Raw genomic sequence first — 20,612 nt, forward strand, 5'->3', positions numbered from 1 at the left:
CGTGGATGAGCAGGTCTTTGGGGTGTCAGGCCTCAGACCCTGCTTTCTGGCCCAAGTCTCCCCCCTCTTCATTCAGGAGATATTTATCACGTGCCTCCTGTAGCTGAGCAAGTGCTGAAAATTCAGAGGAGTAGAGGAGCAGAGCAGACAGACATGGGAATAAGCAAGTGCTGAGTGATGTGGGACAGACCTCTCGGATGCTGGGGATGGAAAGGTCTGGAAGAGAGGACACTGCCAGCAAAGGGCAGATCCAACCTCTGGGGGTCAGCATCACCAGGGGTTGCTCAGTACTAGGACCTAGGACCCTCCCTTGTGGCTACCATGAGAGTACAAGAGAGGTCACACTCCTGGAGCCGGGCTAAGCCAGGGCTGGGGAGTGTCACTGCCTGCAAGGCTCAGGCTGAATTGTCATGCCGAGGGGATGGATCAGGAGGCCATGAGCTGAAAAAGAGGCCAACAGCTGGAAGGAGCCAGACCACACTTCAGGGCAGAGCTTCACAAGCATTGTTCCCACCAGCCTTGGCCCATGTGCTCAACACAGGCTGATCTCTTTCCCTTAATTCACATCAAAGGCCTTGGTGGAAGATGACAGAAATGGGAGGAAGGAGGAGAAAGGCGCCAGAAGAGGCAGTGTGGCGGAGGGGAAATCGCTCTGCAAGGTGTGGGAGGTTGGAAGGAGCCACTTCTGTCTCTGCAAACCTGCAGGGTCCTGACACCTGCCTGGGGAAACTCACACCCTTACCCCTCGGGGCCGCCCACTGCATCAGTGGACCACTGGGGACATCAGTCCTCTTCCATACACCTCCCCTTATTCAGGTTGTCCTTCTCCACCCCCTGCACGAGTCCAGCAGCCTCTAAACTGGTGTGCCTCCCTCCTCCAGCCTCCACCTTTTCAAAGCCGTCTTCTTGCTGTTACTAAGACGTCCACCTAAAACAGGAACTCGGTCAAATCACTCCCCTGGTTCATAAGAATTAAAGGTAGAATCCCCTTTGCAGGGACCCAGCTTGCCCCAGCCTAGCAAGTCACCCATTTCCTGCCCCTTGATCTCCACCCTCTGACCACACGGAACCGGCTCTGCCTTGTCACACCTCTCCGCCCTTGCACGCGCTCTTCCACCTGCCTGGGATGCGTCCCTTTTGTCCAGCCTACCTTTATCCTTCCAGATGCAGGTCAGTGTCTCCTCTGTGGAGCTCTTCCAAGTTTCCCAGTCTTGTTCACAGCTTTTTTCTTTATGGCCCAGCTGTACACGGCACAGCCCTCTTTTGTAGCACCTGTCACATTACCTTGCACCTGTTAGGGTACGTGTCCATCTTCTACTAGACTGTGTGTGTACATGGTAGGGGCACACACGCACACATCAGAGAGGGACTCCTCTCTGACCTCAATACCCAGCACAGAGCCGGGTAAAGGCATTGCTGTAGATGCTCAAGGAGCGTTTGCTAAATGAGCTAGCACACCTGTGGCTAGCACACCTGCGTGAGGTTTTTTTTTTTTTTTTTGAGGAAGATCAGCCCTGAGCTAACTGCTGCCAATCCTCCCCTTTTTGCTGAGGAAGACCGGCCCTCAGCTAACATCCATGCCCATCTTCCTCTACTTTTTTATATGTGGGACGCCTACCACAGCATGGCATGCCAAGTGGTGCCATGTCTGCATCCGGGATCCATACCGGGGAACCCTGGGCCGCCAAGAAGCAGAACGTGCGAACTTAACTGCTGTGCCACCAGGCCAGCCCCCTGTGTGAGGTTTGAAAGGCAAGGCCGCAGGATTTCTTCCCTCTCTAGCCCTCCCCCTCCCCCATTCCTCTTGGCACCATGAATGGTATTTTCCATCTTTGACCTGCAAAGATTTTGATGGGGAACTAATTGCTCATCCAGTGACTTCCTGGAGATGTGCAGTTTTTAATGTTTTGGGTATCCTAGAGAATGTGATAAGCTGGTAGATCTTTCCCCCCAAAATGCACAAACACCCTGTCTCAGCATTTTCACACAGCCGGGAGGCTTCTGGCCTCCACATCCTCCCACCCAGCTCCAAGGACTCCTGGCTTAAAGCAGCTGCTGCAGAGAGCTCGTGTTTTCTTCTCCTGGCCAATAAGATTCTGTCAGTTTTATTTTCAGGAAAAAAAAGTTATTTTAGAATCTGTTTTCCAAATACATAAGATAACTTAATATGGAATATGGTTTTTCAAATGACATATGCTGTTCCCTCTCTGTTCCCCTAGGATGTTCCCTTCCCTCGAGGCAGCAAATATTGGTGCCTGTGTTTCATTCTCCAGAAGTAAGTGTGGAGGTGTACGTAAAAGGGTCACTCAGTCTAGGGCAGGGCCCCAGGCAGGATGTAGGATGTGCTGCCTGGGTCTGGCTCAGTCCCAGATAGAGAAGAAGCTGTGAGAACTTAGAGTAGGACATTGTCAACAGACTTGCATTCTTTCATTTGGGAAACATTTTCTGAGTTCCCACTGTGTGCCACACACTGTTCCAGGCACTTGGGGACACCGTGGAGGGACAAAACAGACAAGGTTCCTGCTTTCGTGGAGTTTATAGCCTAATGGGATGAGGCAAAAAAATAAACAAGAATACAAGTTAGCTAAGGTCACACAGTGAGCAGAAAAAGGGAGGAATGGGATAGAAGAGTGTGGGAAGAAGGTCACTAGGTTAAAAGTCAAAAGTCCTTCTGAGGAGGTCACATTAAAATGAGACCATGGGCTGGTCTGGGTGGAACGGTGATCCAGGGAAAGGGACTGTCAGGTGCAAAGGTCCTGGGGTGGGAAGGATTTCCATGTGCCTGAGGATAAGAAAGAAGCTAGAGTGCTGGAGCACAGTAGGCAGGGGAGACGGTAGGAGATGAAGTTGTAGGCCAGAGAAAAGAGTTGGGATTTTTCAACCATGAAGACAAACCAAATCCTGAAAGGTTTAGGTAGGGCAACATTTTGATCTAATTGACATGTTTTAAAGATTTTTTAAAAATTAGGACTCATTTTATCACCTCTCCTCATTTTGAACAGTTTTGACTACTGAAGTGAATGTGTAATAAGGCAGTTCTGTGAGTTGTCATCGTCCTAGCTCTCTATCAGCAGTGGGGAGCCAGAATTTCCATCCCAAGATGTCAGTGCAGCCCAAATATGATGCAAGCCCCGAGGTCTGGGTGGCCAGTGCCATCTTGCCTTGGGGAGCCGAAGGAATCCTGAGACTTTTCAGGATTCTGAAGGTCCCCTGGAGGGTCACTGCTAGATTAAGGGGATGCTGGACCCAGGCCAAGGGTTGGGCAGGAAGGTGATCAGGTGCCCAGCCCCCAAACTCTCAGAGGAAGGCACAGGATGAAGGGGGCAGGCCCCAAGAGAGAGCCTGTGGCAGGCGGGGGAGGCAGAAAAGGAAACAAAGCGCACACAGCCTCTTGCCCTATCTGCCTGCTCCTCCCTTGAGGGTCACGGGTGTCCTTTCTGTGTTGGCAGCAGCCAGGTGTGTTTGAAAACACTTGAGCCCGGTCCTTCACGTAGCAGGAAATAAATGTTGCTAGGGGAGCGGCGTGTGGGGTGGGGTGGGGTGCAGGTGGAGGTGGAGGCGATGTGCATCCATCCCACAGTCACTAATCCCAGCTGTTGGGGGCGGGGGCCCCAGTGGCTACCGCCAGACAACTTGGGTGAGTTCGTGCAGAAAGAAAAGACATGCAAAAAGACGGAGCTGAGCACGCGTGGGGAGAGGCGCGGGCTGTGTCTGGGCTAAGGACCGAGAGGACCCGGGGAGCCACAGACTGCGCTCCGGCAGCCCCCCCATCACACCCCTCCATCACTATCTAAGGCTGCCCTGCCTCCCCGAAAGAGTTAAGTACCTCCCCCTCCGGCCATCGCTGCCCCTTCCCTCCCCCCTGCCCACCCCGCGATGGCGAACCGGCCCATTGAAGCGCCGGGGGCCCCGCGGGGCGGCCCGCGGGCCGGCGAGGGGCGGGGAGCCTGCCGCCCGGACCCCCCCGCCGCGGCCCCAGCGGCCTGCGCGCTGCGAGGCGCGGGCGCTCGGACGCAGGGGGAGTTGTTTGATTTGGCGGAGGCGGGGACGCCGGCGGGGAGCGAGCGAGCGAGCGGGGCACGAGAGCCGGACTCCTGGTCGGGTCCCCGCGCGCGCACCGGCGGCCCGGGCCGGGGGCGGAGGAGAGGCGGCCGCGGGCGCCCGGGATGCCCGAGGGGCCGGGCCGAGACGACGACTCGGGACGGGACGGCCGGACCTGCCGGGCGCGCGGGCAGGTGCTTCGGCCCCCTCCCCTTTTCTCTCCCCGCTCCCTCCTCGCCCTGAAGTAAGATGAGCGTGATGCTGTGGCGCTGGGAACAGAATAACACCACCATGAAGCTGGTAAGAGGGCACTGCACACCTCAGTCTCCCGGCGCTGCTCTACTTTTTACCCCCCACCCCACCCCCATCCTCATCAGGAATTGTCTCCGGTGATGGAAAGCCCCTGAAATGCATTCCGTACTTGGTATTTCCCTTATTGTTTGGAAGATAGATTTCAGGGTTTTTTTTTAAGCAGGAAAGTCAATGTGTGTATGTGTGTGTGAGCGATTGAAGGGGGGTGGGAATACGCTGCGTTATCCCCCGGCCCCTTCCACCTCCGAATTCCCGGGGCTCTCTTGGGGCGCCCTCGCTGGGGATCGTCTCGAGCGAGCAGGTCTGCGCTCTCCCGGCGGGTCCGGTCGGCGTGGTCCGCACCCCCCCTGCCCCCCCCATTGTGTTTTGATAGGGTGGGATGAACGCTGCTGTTAATCTCTGTTGCGGTTTGGCTTGTTTGCGGAAAAAAGCGTCAGCCCAGCTTGAGTACGCACCGAGTCTTGCTCTCCCGCCTCTCACAATGGCTTAGTTTTCTTTCAAGCTCGCAAGAACCATCTAGGCTGCAGGTACTTTTTCCCTCCTCCGTTTTCAAAAATAACCGCCCATCACTCCTGGGAGGGCTGAGGAGAGCGCCGTTTTCCTCTCTGCCGCAGGAAGCCTGAGTTGCTTCCACATCCCAGGAAAATGTGGTCGCAAGGCTCCTCCCCGGGTTTTGCTTTTCTGATTTGTCTTTTATCTGATGGTTTCAGCTGGCGAGGACCCTAATTCCCCATCGAAGTCAGCCAGCTGTGGCCAAGTCGCTTACCCCTTTGGGTGTCAGTTTCCTCCTCGGTAAAATGGGGCAAGTTCTCACCTTGTAGTGCTGGTGGGAGAATAAGAAACCATATATATAGATTTCCTGGCACATAATAAGGACTCAATAAGGAATAGTTATTATTAATAAACTGGAATTCTTACTGGGATGAGTTCTTGAAAGATGCTACCAAAAAAAAAAAAATCGCAGCAGCTGCATGGGATACTAAGATGCTAAATCAACCTAAGCTGGTTCTTTATATAATGAACTTATTTGTTGGAAAAATGGCACCTTGCTTTTCATACTTCTTGTGTTATGTTTGGCCTGTCTAACTTTAAGCTACTTTTTTACAACGTCGTTTAATGTGCTGTAACATTAGCAGACGTTATGCACCTTTGCTGCACTATGTCAGGACTCCAGTTCCCTAATCCTTTCCTGGAATCTTTCTCCAGCCAGACTTGTGGGAGAGCCCAGAGTTTCACGCATTTTCTCTCTAAGCTACACCTGAGATGCCACTCCAAGATGCAGCAGAGGAAAGTTGGGCCTTGGTCTGGACTGGATAGTGTCCGGCTGCCAGACCTAAATGCTTTTAAGAAAGAAAGAACAATTATTTGCCAGGCAGGGAAAACATGGAGCATCCCTGGGGATGGTGTCCAGAGCTTGGTGGCAGGTGGCCATGGCAAAAGCTGGGATGGCTTCCCTGCTCCAGGATACTGCCCTTTTGGCTTCTGGAGGGAGCATTCCCCAACGTGGGTCAAAGGTCAGCTTTTATTGGGTCTGTCTGGATCTTTAGACCCAGTCGCACTTTTCAAGTTAACTGTGAGGACCACCCAAGGTAGTTGAGGTCCACTGGAGTATCCCCCACCAGGTGGGGGAGGGGCTGGAGGCGCTCAGACAACCTGGAAGCGCTGGGGGAGGCAGCACTTTCTGTCCTCGTGCACCCAATCCTCCCAGACCCCAGGCAGGAAAGGGTGATGGCTGCCTTGACATTCAGAGAGCCTCTGCTATCCTCAAGGATGGGCCTCAGCTTCTCTGCCGAATCCTACAAACCACCGAGACATCGTTAGTTGACACATTGTTAGTTTGCTTGTTGTTTCACCTTTTCCTGATTGACTGATTGATGGTTGGTGGTGGTGCACTTTCTCTGTGCAGAACCCAGTTGTGGTGGGAGGCTGCACTTGTAGTGAAAGGCTTTGCTCTCAGGTGATTCTTGGTTTCAAGTCCAGCCTTGGTGCTTACTAATCTCCAAATCAATTTTCCTCCTTCCCCAGGTTGTGAAAGAATGAAATGAGAACATAGGAACAGGACCCAGCACAGAGTCTGAAACATGGTGTCTATTAAATGGGAACAACTCTTGTTATTTTTCTTTTCTTTAAAGGTGGATAAGACACAGTCTCTGCCCCCACTCTCCCTTGTGCTGCTGGATGAGTGGTTTATTCTCCTAATAAGCTGGGGGAAAGCAAACCTTTCTTACCTTTGAATCATTCGCGGCCCTCAGTAGGAAGGAGCTCTCTGGGAACATCTTGGAGGTCAATTGTGTGTGAATAACCATCCCAGAATGGGCCTGGGGCCAGAGGTGGGCGCCTGAACTTTTATCACTGATGCAGTTCAATAAACATGAAGTCACTTAACCCACAGCTTGAAAATTCACTGTTCTGATTGAAGACTGGAACCAAAGGTTTTGCTTCGTGTTCTATTTTAAGGCTAATTGAATCAAAATAAGGCCAAGAGTAATTAGAGGCAAAACTTGCATCTTTACGTGTTATCTCTGCAGGGGAATGTCAGAAATGCACCTGCCCACCTAGGGTAGAAGGCAGGAGCTGGTAAATCCTGCTTCTATCCAAATCCCATCCGGCAGGGTCATGGGGCCTTTGATGAAAGTGACAGAAAGCAGCTGCTCAGGCCAAATGCCCACTGGAGAGGGCTAAGCTTGGGGCACAGCCCAGAGTGTGATGTGGGTGGTTCTCACATCCTCATCACCCCCCAGTTCCCTTTTTTTAGATTCTTTCATCCTGGGCAGGGTAAGGAGAAGCAATGAGGCCACTTCTGGAGCGCTTTTGTCCCCTGAAGAGTGGCAGAGCCAAAGAATAGGGGGCGAAAAGGCACGGAGAGAGGCCACCCTTGCAGCCCGTCCTTGGGCACAGAGCCAGGCGCTCCAGCCAGAGGGACCTGCAGTCAGAGCTCTGTTCAGGAGCTACCGGCCCCGTGACCTGGGGCCAGGTGCACAGCCTCTTCCAGCCTTGGTTTCCCCATCTGTAAACGGGTACCACAGCGCCTCACAGAGTTACTGTGAGAATTAGGGAAAAGTGTACATCAAGCTCTGAGCTCAGGGTCCAGCGATTAGTTGACAGGCATCGAATGGTCGCTCTGTGCTTACAAGATGGTCCAGTAGTGTGTGTGTGTCTCTGTGCGTGGAGAAAAGACTCAACAGTAATGTTTCCAATGTTAAGTGGTCAGTTCTGGGAGGAGATTACCACGGATTGTTTTCTGGTGTTTTTTTTTTGGTCCATAATTTTCCTTATATTCCAAATTTTGTCAGTGATCGTACATTACATTTATCATCAAGGAAAGATAAAACATATTGCTGTTAAGATAATCATATCAGTAGCTAGCATGTATTGGCCTTTACTTTGAGCTTTATTCCATTTCATCCTTGCCATAACTCTATGAAGTAGAAACTTATTATCCCCATTACTCAGATGAAGAAATTAAGACTCAGAGAGTGAAGTGACTTGCTTAAGATTCCGGAGCTAGTAACTGTAGACTCTCTACTTTGTCTGATGGCAAAGGTGTGCTCTGAACCTTTTTCTTAAGAAAAGCCTGGTGCCTCCTGGAGCAGCACGCCTTCTGTGAGCTAGATGTGGATGAGTGTGTGACATACAGGCTGTGCTCGTCGCCAGTGTTTCTCTCTGTGAGTTGCTACCCCCTCTTGTCCCCTTTGATCAGAGAGATGCTGTGAGTGAGGCGGAGGGGAAAAGGAACACAGTGAGTGGGGCTGGCTCGGGTCATCGCCCTTCAGTGTCCTAGAAGACACTTACGGTGCCCTTCCTCAGAATGAAGGAGAAAGTGGCTCTGAATGGAAAATAATTGAGAATAATGATGATGAGGGAATGGGCCTCTGACCTTTGACCTTTCCCCAGAGCGGCATTGGTCAAAGACCCCCTGGGCCTGTCCACAGCCAGGCTAACAAGCAGATTAAAAGAGGTCAGTGGGTTAAAGGGCCCATCTGCCTTTCTGCAGTTAGATTCCTCCCTGCCAGAGGTGAGGATGCTATGGGTGCTGCAGAGCTCCTGAGCTCCCGGGTTCTCTGTTTAAAATACATTGGTTCCTTGGCTCTCCATTGCCTTTCTGTGCACAGACTACTTATCCTCTTAACGACTTCTGCTGTTTTCTGAAAAGCTTGTTGACCACTCACCTGAAGGTGCACCCCTCTCATGCTGGAAAACATCAGTAGTTTCCACTCTCAAGGATTTCTAGGGCTTTCTCCTGCTTTCCACTAATTGTAACTGGCATAGATTTTACTATCTCCAAGTATCTGCATGATCGATTTACAATCATGTTCATTTTTTGTTAATTCCAAAAATCTCAAGGGCAAGAACTTCCATCCTCTCTTGGAGAAACCAGGTTGAAATACACAGGAATGTTTTCACATGTATTTGTCCTATGGGTAATGATATACTTTTCAGAGTTGAAACCGAAGCAGGTAAGGAAGGCTTTGACTCTGGTTAATTACTGGGAAAATAAAGACTCGAATATCAGGAAGGAGGAAAGAAAAACTCTGAAATTAGTGACTTCCTTCGGATGACATTCTGAGGAACACATTTTCCTCCATTTTTGTGTTAATATGTATAGAGAGTTATAATTGGTCCCTGTAAGGTAACCTGGCAGTGCTCACGTTACTTAAGCAACTGTTTTTGTGTGGAGCCAGCAAAAAGGAATTTCTTTATGGTTTTGTTTCTGGCTTCTGTCATACAATGCCAACCACCCAGAAGGTATGTGATTCAGCTTTTCTTCAGGGCCTCTAGGCCTCCAGAATGTGTGGACCAGCCTGCCATCATCCATCCAGCTCCGAGCATAGGGATCCTGGCTGGGTGACACAGGGGCTCTTCCCAAGGGTTGTTCTTTTTGACTCAGATGTTGCAGATATGCTGGCTCTGCTGTCATAGGAGTAGCAGCCAGGGAGTTGGAGAGGCCGTGAAAGAGCCGGACCTGAGCCACCACTGAGAATGGGCAATAGGGTGAGGGGTTAGAATGAGTTGAAAGATATCATTTAAACAGGGTAACAAGGAGGTGTGACAGAGATATTTGGGAAGGCTGAGAGGTAGGAAAGGCTTGTCCTTGCCACCAAAGGTGCTAACTACTTCTGGTCAGAGGACTGTGGTGTGGGACAGAGGTGAGCACCTGCATTATATGTTATCTTTGTCAGAGTGAGAGAAGGGCTGTATGCTCACAGGGAACATGCTAGGACCCGAAGCACAAACAAATTATGGGAAGGGAGGTGCTTTAAACAGGGATTTACCAGCTCAAGTACGTGCCCTGGGCGTGAGGTGCCTGCAGAGGGTCCTGGTGAGCCTTGGTCCCCAGTTGTAGCTCCTGCCAACTTCTCTGGCGTTGTTACTGTGTGAAGTTTCAGGAATCGAGACTGTAGACTAAGTCATTTCTGGTCAGAAACCTTTTGTGGAATCCTGTTTCCTAGGGGATGAAGTCCGATTCCTCCAGGCATTCAAGGCCCTCCAGATGACAGCCGCGTTTTAAGTCTTACTCTGCAGGCTTCCACACACAAGCTGTTCGTTCCGGTCAGCGTGGTCAGCCCTGTGAGTTTCCGCTTTTGCTGCTCCCTGGGCCTAAATGCTTCTTCCACCTGCCCATATACCATCCCATCTTCCAAAGCTCGGATCAAGTCCCCTTTCCTCTAAGAAGCTCTGCCTGACCACACCGCCTCCTGAGATCTCTGACAGGCAGTAGTGCCAGCCTGCCTTTGACCCCACGTTGCCTTAAATCCTGAGCTGCTTGTGTCTGTGCTGTGTCTCTGGTCCCAGACTTAGAGTAGTGACTAGGAGCATAGACGGTCAGCCTCAGTTCCCTCCCAGCTCTGCCACCAACTCTCTGTGTGCCCTTAGGAGAGTGTTACTCCATCTCTCTGAGGCTCAGTTTCTTCATCTGTAAAATCACGGTGATAACTCTTCCACATTTGGGCTTGTTGGGGTTGTTTGATAAAATATGGTGTCTTTGGAGGAGCCCCCAGTACGTAGTAAATGCTCATTAAATGTTAGCTATTGTCACCATGATGATGATGCATTCAGTCACTCCACAGATCTTTATGAAACGTTTACTACATGCTGGGGCATACACTAGTAAACAAAAAGAACTTTTTGCCTGTATATTTTAGTGAAGGAAACATGATAAGCAAAATATATATTGCTTTTTTATGGTGATGAATGCTATGGAGAAGAATATAGCGGGTAAGAAGGCTAGGGAGTCTGGGAGTGGTCGCTCTTTAATGTGGGGTGGTTAAGGAGGGCTTCATCGCAAATGGGTGTGTAATAATCATAATTTTCATTATTGTCACTCCTCAGGGAGGCATTATAAGTAGGTGACTGTATAATTTATTATCCAAGCCAGGACACTCCTGAGAGCGAAGGGGGTGCTTTTCGTAACTGCACTGGGATACGGGTGTCGGCCAGTCCCGTCCTGGGCGGGTGAGATGCTTTCATGCTTACACTTGGCTTTTCCATGTAGAGAGATTGGCTACAGCAGAGTCTGGTGTCAGACAGCCCTGAGTTATTCAGATCCTGGGTTCTGCCACCTTCCAGCCGTGAGATCTTGGGCGAATCATTTAGTCTCTTTGCACCTCAGTTCCCTCATCTGTTATGCATCCCTAGTAGGGATTTTCTGAGAATTCAGTGAGATAATGCAAGTAAAGCATTCAATGCAGGACCTGATACCTCATAAGCAGTCAATAAAAATTCGTTACCATCATCCTCATCAGAGCAAGGTTAGAAATTGTTCTTTTTCTTATCTCTCGCTGTGCCTGGGCAGGGGTTAAGGATATGCAAGGTGGAGTAATTAATATTAGGGTTGGAAATGTAGCTGAGCAGTGGACTTGGAATGAGCTGGCTTGATCTGCCAAGTAGTTGCTCTTCCATCCATACTTATAGAATGTAGGAATCACGCAGTGTTTGAACGCTGGACTCAATGGTTGGATGGGGGACGTCATGCCAGGGCAGCCACAGGAAGATTTGGATGGTAGAGTCCAGGAATAACAATCTTGGAATGTTAGTTCAGGAAGGGTCCCCATGCCTAGTGGCCCCCAACAATCCATTTCACAATGGCGGAAGCAGGGACCTAGAGAGATGAAATGACTTGCCCAAGGCCTCATGGCCTGTGACCAGTTTTAATGCATCTGCCATTACTCCTCCTGCAAAGATTACGAAGAGCAAGAAGAGAACACTTAGAATTCCACCTGGAAAAGCCATGTTTCTTTGGAAACGGACCGCAGATGACGTAATCCTGCCGTATCCCATTACCCGGGACTTGGCTAATCTTTGTACAAAACTTGTTTTGGTGAAACTTGAGCCTGGAGAAGCCAACTAAAGTATATTACTTTCTCACTGTTGAATGCCTCCTAGACTTGGGCTCACATTTAATCTAAAGAGTAAGGTGATATTTCCTGAGATAGCAGTGAGTTCATGTTTTGAAATTAAATGAACTGAGTTTATTGCCTTGGTTGGCTTGCTTCTTTTAGGTGCTAACTGCAGTAGTAAATGTTCTCTCCACGGAGTAACGTCTGGCTGCTGTGTGGGGAGGAGTGGAGAGCTATAGACACCATAGTTTTCAGTACTTAGTAGCTGTCTCATTGCCTCTCTTGTCAGGCCTATTCCAGATTGATCTATATTTTGGTTTAAGGGGGCCCTTACCTGAATAAATAAATTTCTGACCCAGGACAGTTTGGGGACAACTAGGTTTGTTTTACATTATGTTTCCTGGGTACATGCTGCGTGCTGTCTGCCCTCTCTTGTTCCCAGGATGCTTATTACTCAGTGAAGAATGGCTGCACACCTACCTCACATAATTAAGGAGGAGAAAAATTCTATTCATGGACCTTGTTGGACAGCAGGTTGGTCAAAAAAGAAAAAGAACGTGTATGTAATCAGATAGTGCTAGGAATTTGGAGTTTGGGGCATTGTTCTTTTCACGTGATTCCTGGAAGCGTTCTGTACTGTAAGATTGTGGAGACTGGTATACAGCTGAAGTAGACTTCTTCAAGGGGACAGCTGGAGTCTCAAGGCCATAGATGGTGCAGTTCCAAGATGTTTCAGCTGCTAAGCCCTATTGATCATGTCTCCACGGTAGCCATGTGGATAAAGAACCCCCTTTCCCGTGTCACCTCTTACTTTTGGCTTACCTTGCCTCTCTGAAGACACCTGCTGCAGGATAAACCCTGGGAGGGCAGCGGTCCAGTCTCCCTCATGTTCCCCAGACCCAATGCAGCACCTGGCACACGCCGCATGTTCAATTAATGGGGCCACTAGAAAGTCACCATTCTGACTTTTCAACATAATGCAGAGTGGAGTCACACGAAGTGTGGGGTTGTTTGTGGTAAGGTTAATGAAATGACTGGAGTGAATCCAAGCTGCAGCTGGCAGGGGTTCCTGTGTCTCTGTGGGTTCAGATTAGTCTTGGTCCAGGCTAGTCTTCAGTTCCTGCCCAGTAGAATCCCTCCAGATTCGTTGTTAGTTGAGGGTTTTGGGATTCTGTAGCTGCTTGGGGTGGCCAAGACACTGGTAGTTATTCCAGGAGTTTTCCAGTGTGACGGCTTCTGGGTGCTTCCCAAGGCAGATTGAGCCGGGAATACGAGGGATGTGAAGATCACCTCACACCTCCCAAGGGGGTGGTCATTTCCCCATCTCGCCTCCCATCCCCTCTACCCTTCTTCACACACACGCAAGATAAGACCTTTACCTACCCTCTGGAGAATGGGGCTCTGGACTGAGGTTGGGAACAAACTACCAGGCCCTATATATTGGAATTCAAGTTATCTTGAAGCCCAGTTCTCTCTGGGTTTTCCTTCGTGTCCCAGGCTGGGAGTTGATGGGTTCTGGGGCTCAGCTCACTGAGGCAGAGTTCGTTCCCCTCGTGCTCTATGTGAGGCGTAGCTGTGCTTTGAGAGCAGAGGGGTGGGAGTCTGATGAAGACCTTTTTCTTCTGATGTTTAGTGTCACATTAGGAAGAAGAGAAGCTGCAGCCCGTGTGGCCAGTCCCTCTGAATTTCCGTGGCCTCAGGCTGTCAGTTCAGTAGTGTTTTTATAGTTGCTCCAGGTTGTGAACATTTTGTGTGTCCCAGCTGCTGTGTTCCATTCTGGGTAATGCAAAGATGATGGAGATGTCATAGCTTCCTCCCTGGGTTTGTATTTTGGCGGGACTCTGTAGATACAGTAAGCAAGGGCTGAGGCAATGGTGGGGAAAGGCATTCTTTGGGTAGGAGTGCTGTCGTGGAGGTGAGGTGGCAGGGCCAGCCAGCTGATTGTCAGTGGCCAGCAGAGAAGACGGAGTTTAAAGATTCCTGAGGCTTTTAGCCTGGGACACCTGGACTATAGCACTGTCACTGAGAGAAATCAGTGTCAGGAGGAGGAGCAGGGTGGAGAGAGGGGAACGAGACATGACGGCTTGGTTTGGTAGTGCCATATTGGAGGTTATAGGTATCACTTTTCAAGTTTTATTGAATACATATCTAAACTGTGGCCAAAACTATGCAGGGGGATGTGAACGCAGCATAAGTCAAGACTGTGCCCTCATCCCTCCTCCCTTCCTAGGCACAGAGACAAGTGGCCTTTATTAGCCTAGTAATAAAACTTTTTGGTAAGTACCTTTTAACTTCTCAAATCCAGGACTTCTGACGAGTTGTGAAGAACATGACTTAGGCCTGAGTCCAAAGGAAGACTTCCTGCCTTCTCTCCCAGGAATTGGCCGTAGGGTGGACCTAACATGACTGACCACCTGGACTCCAAGGCTGAGACTAAATAGAGAGAGAAAGAGGGCCAGAGGTGCCTGTGTCCCAGAAGTAAAGGAAACGGCACAGAGCCCAATTCCTGCCTTTAAACACAGTCATCCCACCCGCCAGTAAACTGGGGCCCCTTGGAATACTGATCTCTGCCAGGTCAGATTAGACACATCTCCTGTGGTTGTGGAGAAGGCAGGCCAGTAATACTGATGGTGCTTCCTTCTTTTGGGAATCTAAGTGGGATCTTGGATAAAGGGAGAAGGGCAGAATTTCTATTCATCCTCACCATGCTTTCCTGCCATTAGACTCTTAACAGGCCAGCCGGGGAGGCCAGACTAACACGGGGGAAGATGCTTCGACAAATTATCCGGCAAGAACCGTGTGCCAGCCACTCGCATGCATGGGAAAACTTTGTGCTGGCAAGCTGTGGTCTGAAGCAGGACCTAGTAATCATCCAGAGACTGTAGATTAAGTGCTGTAGGAGATCAGAGGGAGGCAGCCTGTAGAGCGCATTGATTTTAGAAATAAAAAGAACTTGGCCCAAATCATTGCGGCCTTGGGCAAGTTACTTAAACTCATCTGAGCTTTGGTCTTTTTGTTTTTTTTGTTTTTTGAATTTTATTGAGGTCACATTGGTTTATAACAGCATGTACATTTCAGGTGTGCATCATTATATTTCGACTTCTGTATAGATTGCATTGTGTTCACCACCAAAAGTCTAGTCTGTCCGTCACCATACATATGTTGAGCTTTGGTTTCTGTGTCTGGAAGATTGGTGGAGTCTTTTCCTCCCAGGGATGTCAGAAGTCTTAAAGAGATATGTGTGTGACAACATGGTGGCATACCTAGAGAGGTGCCAGCACACAGCAGGGGCTGGAAAAATCAGACTCCTCTGAATTCAGACACAGCAAAGATGGGTCTCCTTAGGGAAGCCTTGACATCCTAGGACTTGGAGCTGGCCTTGAAGGATAGGTAGAATTTGGGGTGGGAGAAAGGAAAGGATGTGAATAGGGTGAATGGTAAGTGTAAAGACTCCCATTCTCTTGATTCTAGAAATTTCTTTCATAAGTTAGCTAGCAGGAGAGAGGATTCTGAGTAGGACCACTGGCTTCTCCCAGCCCAGAGAGAGAGGACTTACCCTCTGCTCCTCGAAGGAGCCTGCGTGCCAGTCCCACTTTCTACTTTCTCCATTCTGAGCAGTATGGTTCCAAGGACAATTTCACATGAATATTTCAAATTTAATATGTGCCAGATGTGGTGCTGGGTAACCCCTCAAACTGTCATCCCTCCTCACTCTTCCCACATCTGTGAGCCAGACTTCTTAACCTTGGCGCTATTGACACTTGAGGCCAGGTAAGTGTGTGTTGTTGGGGCTGTCTTGTGCATTGTAGGATGTTTAGCAGCATCCCTGGCTTCTACTACTGTAGAATGTTTAGGAGCAACCCCCAGTCATGACAATCAATGACATTCAACGATGTCTCCGTAAATTTCCAGATGTCCCCTAGGGGGCAGAATCACCGCTGACTGACAAGCACTGCAGTAAATGGTCCTGCCCTTTACCAGCTGCTCAGGTCAGAGCTTGAGGCGTCATCCTAGGTTCTTCCTCTTTCTACACTCCTTCAGTCCAATGGGAAGTTGCTCTGTTTGAACCTCCCCAGGAGATCTAAAATCCCACCACTTCTCTTTCTCACAGACAGGACACCATCCTCTTTTGCTCAGAGAACCACAGTAGTCTCCTAACTAGACTCTGTAGTTTCACTGTTGTCCGCTTCCCCTCCATTCTCCATACAGCACCAGGTGGTGTCAACATAGAAATGGCACCGCTTCACTCTCCTGCTTCGAGTACATTGCAGTGGCTTTGCCTTGCACAAAGAGTAGAATCAAGCTCCTCGCCGTGGCTTGAAGACCCTGAACCATCGACTCTCATCTGTACCTCCTTCAGTTGCTCACCAGGCTCCGGGTGTACCATCCTGCCCTGAACGCAACAAGTTCCCACCTGGGGAAGTTTGCCTGTGGGAACCCCTTGACCTGATGCTCTTCCCCCCACTTTTTTGCATGACTGGCTCTTTCTCATCCTTTAGGACTCAACCTAAATGAGGCTCCTTCCTAGAGACCTTCCCTATCCCATGTATCTCCCGTAGCTCTCCCCTTCAGAATCTCAGTCTCTTGTTTTTTCCTTCATAACACCGATCACAGTTAGTGACAGGCCATCTCCTTCATCAGATTGCTGGCCTCTGTGAAGGCAAGAATCATGCTGGGTTGCTTTTAACCCTGTCTCCACTATCAGGCACAAGAGAGATGCTCGATAAATTTGTGTTGACTAAGTAAATCAATTAATCTTATCATCCTTCTTGAGGAAGAGAGGTGCCGTGACTCTAGTTTAAAATTGGTCATCGCAGGGGGCTGGCCCCGTGGCCGAGTGGTTAAGTTCGTGCACTCCACTACGGTGGCCCAGGGTTTCGCTGGTTTGGATCCTGGGCGTGGACATGGCACCGCTCATCAGGCCACGTTGAGGCAGTGTCCCACATGCCACAACTAGAAGGACCCACAACTAAAATATACAACTATGTACTGGGGGAATTTGGGGAGAAAAAGCAGAAAGGAAAAAAAAAAGAAAGAAAAAAAGATTGGCAACAGTTGTTAGCTCAGGTGCCAATCTTTAAAAAAAAAAATAGTCATTGCAGACCTCCGGAATTAGACTTCCAATAAAATAACCAATATAGCAATTTTCTTCTTTGAACCTCTCAGGACTATTAGCACACTGCCTAAGAAAGAGTAGCCTTCTTGTGTAGTAAGAATTTATGTAATAAATATTATATGAGTGCCTAATGATTAAAATAAACAGATTTTAAGCAAGCAGTTGAAATCCCAAGATGATTCTCTGACCTTCTCAAACCTTAAAGGGAAAGTTTGATCCTCCCCGCCCTCCGCCTGGCCCCACATCTAAGACATTGATGCTATTTTCGGCTATTATTATTATATAGTTTTTAGAAGTAACTGGAATGTACAAATGGCATACTGCCTGGCCCATAGTAGATGTTTAATACATTTTTGTTGACTTGAATTGAATCGAGGCACTTAAGAAAAAAGAAAATTAGGCAGGTTGCTGTCCAGGGACGTGTACTCAGGTCTCACCTTCGAAATGAATTAGTAAGTCAATAGGTCTTAATTAGAGACAGACGAATTTCATATCCTCTGAGACTGTACTGTTCAATGGGAGAGACAAAGACTTTGGAGAACAGGATAGTATATAATTATACTAAACAGCATGGTACCGTTTTGGGTATCTTCTGAGTTGCTTTGAATTAGTATTAGGGCTTTTTTCCCTCTTTCTGGACCAGATTCAGCTGTAAGAAGCATGGAGAAGTAATGAAGATTCCTCACATTCTCAGACTGCTTTCTGGGAATCCTGCAAAGTCCCGACTTCTTCTCTGATTACTCTTCTCATGGCTGAGTTCAAGAGCATTTTGCAAACCCGGACTTTGAATCTGGGAAAATGCTTTATGACCATTTTTATGACCTCAAAGCAACCCTCTAAGGCAAGTTATTTCCCTGTCTTTGCCAAAGGGGGAAAACCAAGGGCCTGGTAACTTGCCCAGGATCTCCCGGCCTCAGATGCTCACTCGTGGGCGGCTCTCATGCCCCCGGCCACATGCTGTCTCTCCTTCCGTTAGACGTGCCTCGGCTGCACTGGGAAGGGCCTGTCAGCAACCTCAGCCCACTTTTCCATGGACTTCATAGTCTTCCTCAGGAAGGAGGAAGGCCCATTTCAGAGAACCATATACTGTTAGAGCTGTAAGTTTTCAGTGCAAAGTTCTAGTCCAAACCAATCCTTTTATAGTTGGGCCAACTGAAATCCGGAGAGGGAAAGTGATTTGCTTCAGGGCACAGCCCAAGTTCTCCTGACTCCCAGCCCAGTGCATTTTTTATTCCAACACAGTTGTCTCTTATTAGAAAAGCGTCCTCAGCACCCATGAGGCTTCATTTCTTAGAGGCAGGATAGCACAGTGAGCAGAGCAAGGGCTTTTTGGGGTTTCTTTGAGAGGTGGTTAGGGCAATGGTTACAAGGCCTCTGGGGCCAGCCTGCCTCGGTTCCCGTTCCAGGCCAGCTGTTCACTGTGTGACCTTGCTTAACGTGTCTGGGCCTCAGTTACTCTCATCTGTGATGTGGGGATAATCATAGCACCTCCCGTGTGGGGTGTGCTGAGGATTAAATGGGTTAATATGTGTAAAGATCTCAGAGCCGTACCTGGCACAGCATCAGGACTGTGTAAATGTTGCTCTCCTTATCATTGTGTGAATCCCAACTGTTGCTCACTGGCTGTGTGACCTTGGGCAAGTTATTTGATACCGCTGAGCCTCTGATTCCTCCTCTGTAGGAATAATTCTGGCCTAGCAGGATTGTTGAATAGATTAGAGATCATGCATCGGAGCATCTGCCTGTCAGGAGGTGCCGAGTCAATGGGCGGATCCCTACTGCCTCCAAAGGTGTGAGAACGTTGTGTTTGTGAGTCAGTGAGCACAGCATCTGCCACCAGGTTGGTGTTTAAATTGTTTCTTTCTCTTACTCTTGGCAAAGGGGAGGACAATAAGGCCTGGATCTGCTACCAGCTTCAATGGTGCTCATGTAAAAAGAATATGACTTGTATTTTTTATTAGTTACCATTTGTTGAGTATGGGCTAGGTGGCCGGCACTGTTCTGTGCCTTTCTGTGCATTATCTCCTGTAATCTGCACTATAGCCCTGTGACATAAGTGCTGTTAGTATCCCCATTGTATAGATAAGGAAACTAAGTCTCAAAGATAACGTACTCCAAGTCACAAGGTTCGTGGGAGGGGGAACCACACTATTGAACCCAAATCAATCTGGCTTGAAAATCTGTGTTCTTAACTACATGCTGCTGGGAACCGTGTCAGGACCTGGTTGCAGATGAGTCCTGCAGGGGTTGACATCACTCACCAAGGACACCAGAGGAGGATGGAGCACCCTCCCGGGTTAACCATTACCACCTCACCAGCTGCCAGATGACAAGAGGGCAAGGTGAAGGAACTGCATCCTGGGACTCTTCCCCTCGCCCTCCGGCCCCGTTACGGCACACACCAGTCTGCTTCAGCCCGTGAGCGCGCCAAGCCCGCCAGGTTCCCCTCCCGGCCCAGGTGCGGAGCAGACACTGGCGTGGCTGGTCTCCAGGCCTGGCGCTGGGCAGGAAGAAGCAGGGCCTGAGAGCTATTCAAAGGAGCATCTTAATCTGCAGAGGAGAGAGACCCCATCCCATTGCTGTAGCACACGTTAGCAGAGTTGGGGTGCCATAGAGTTCTTCCCTTAGTAAGAGTTCCCAAGTGAGGACATCTGTGACTGGTCACCTTTCTTAAGTGAGGTAAGAGCTCTGGGCAAGCTGAGTGGTCGGGTTGGAGCCCCGCGCTGTAACCATCCAGGAGCAGGCACTCAGTCCCCCTAGAGGAGAGCCTGGCTGGGGCTGAGGGCAGCTGTAAGGTGTGGAAAGCACATGGGGCTCGGGATGGACTCATTCGGATTTCAGCCCTGCTATGCACCAGTTACACGGGTCTGGGGCCCGTTTACTCCCCTCTAGTATGGAGGTGGCCATTCCTTCCCATCTAAGAGGACTTCTAGTGGGGTTATATGGCGAACCATGTGAGCAGAGGTGCAAACACAGCACTGAGCCCCAAGGAGATGCTTCTCAAAGGTTCACTACCTTCGGCCCTCTCTGCTGGGCAGCCCTTCCCACGTTGGGGAAGGACAGCCTTGGGCATGCGGGCATGGAGTGCCTTTCTTCACATGCACGGCTGATTTATACACCTAAGTGGGAGTGGGAGGTGATTCAGTTCGGAAACTGAAGGGAGAAGCTCCCTTCCCGCCTGTCTCCCTGACAAATACACTTTAGGTCCAGGTCACAGCCTCTAGGAACTCCTGTGCCAGCGACACTCCTGCCTGGCCTAGCTCCCTCGGCCTCTCACTGTAAGTTCTTCTGGAAGTCAGAGGCCTCACTGCTGGGGATTTGGTTCTCGGCAGTGGAGAGCACGGCCGCCTCTAGGTGCGAAGCTCAGCGCTGTGGTCTGCTGCAGGGGAGAGCGCTCCTTGTCAAGAAGCGCCGTTTCTGGACCACTGGAGACCCACATTCTCAGCGTCCGCCATGCACAGCAGGCTTCCAGAGGGCGGCAGAAAACCTCTTCTGCTCTTTGAGGAAGCTGGGAAGCAAAGGCCTTCTCCGCGAACTTGCCAGCCCTTGGGGAGCTCAGCCTGTGCTGGGGTGTGGGCTCTGGGTTATGTCTCCCTTTGGGACATCTCTGCTCTATTCGGGCCTTCCGGCTTCATTAATCAGTACCCTTAATACCCTTATCTCAGCATGCCTTCTGGGTTTACTGAAGCATCATGCCAGTGCACATTCTTCCGTGGAAGTTACAGTTCGTTCTGGGGGAGGTTTCGGGCTCTTAACTTTGATACTGCAGAGTAAGGGTGGGCGCGGGCTGTGGGGGAGGCGGGGCA

The 20,612-nt window shown here is 49.8% G+C and overlaps 1 protein-coding gene across 13 annotated transcripts in view; it reads left to right on the forward strand.

Annotated features, from left to right (window-relative positions):
- NAV2 (neuron navigator 2) overlaps positions 1–20,612 on the forward strand; it is a 706,422-nt gene that overhangs the window by 382,596 nt on the left and 303,214 nt on the right. The window contains exon 1 of one of the 13 annotated variants that reach the window (XM_070274949.1): positions 4,175–4,341. The exons of 10 other annotated variants lie outside the window; for them this stretch is intronic. In XM_070274949.1, the coding sequence (XP_070131050.1) occupies positions 4,291–4,341 (51 nt within the window). In that variant the 5' untranslated portion in view covers positions 4,175–4,290. Of the gene's footprint in view, positions 1–4,174; positions 4,342–19,244; positions 19,486–20,612 lie in introns of those variants that run through there. 2 more of the 13 variants (XM_023646541.2, XM_070274950.1) reach the window with 2 other exon arrangements.

The sequence above is a fragment of the Equus caballus genome, chromosome 7 (assembly GCF_041296265.1).
Source record: "Equus caballus isolate H_3958 breed thoroughbred chromosome 7, TB-T2T, whole genome shotgun sequence".
Lineage (NCBI taxonomy): Eukaryota > Metazoa > Chordata > Mammalia > Perissodactyla > Equidae > Equus > Equus caballus.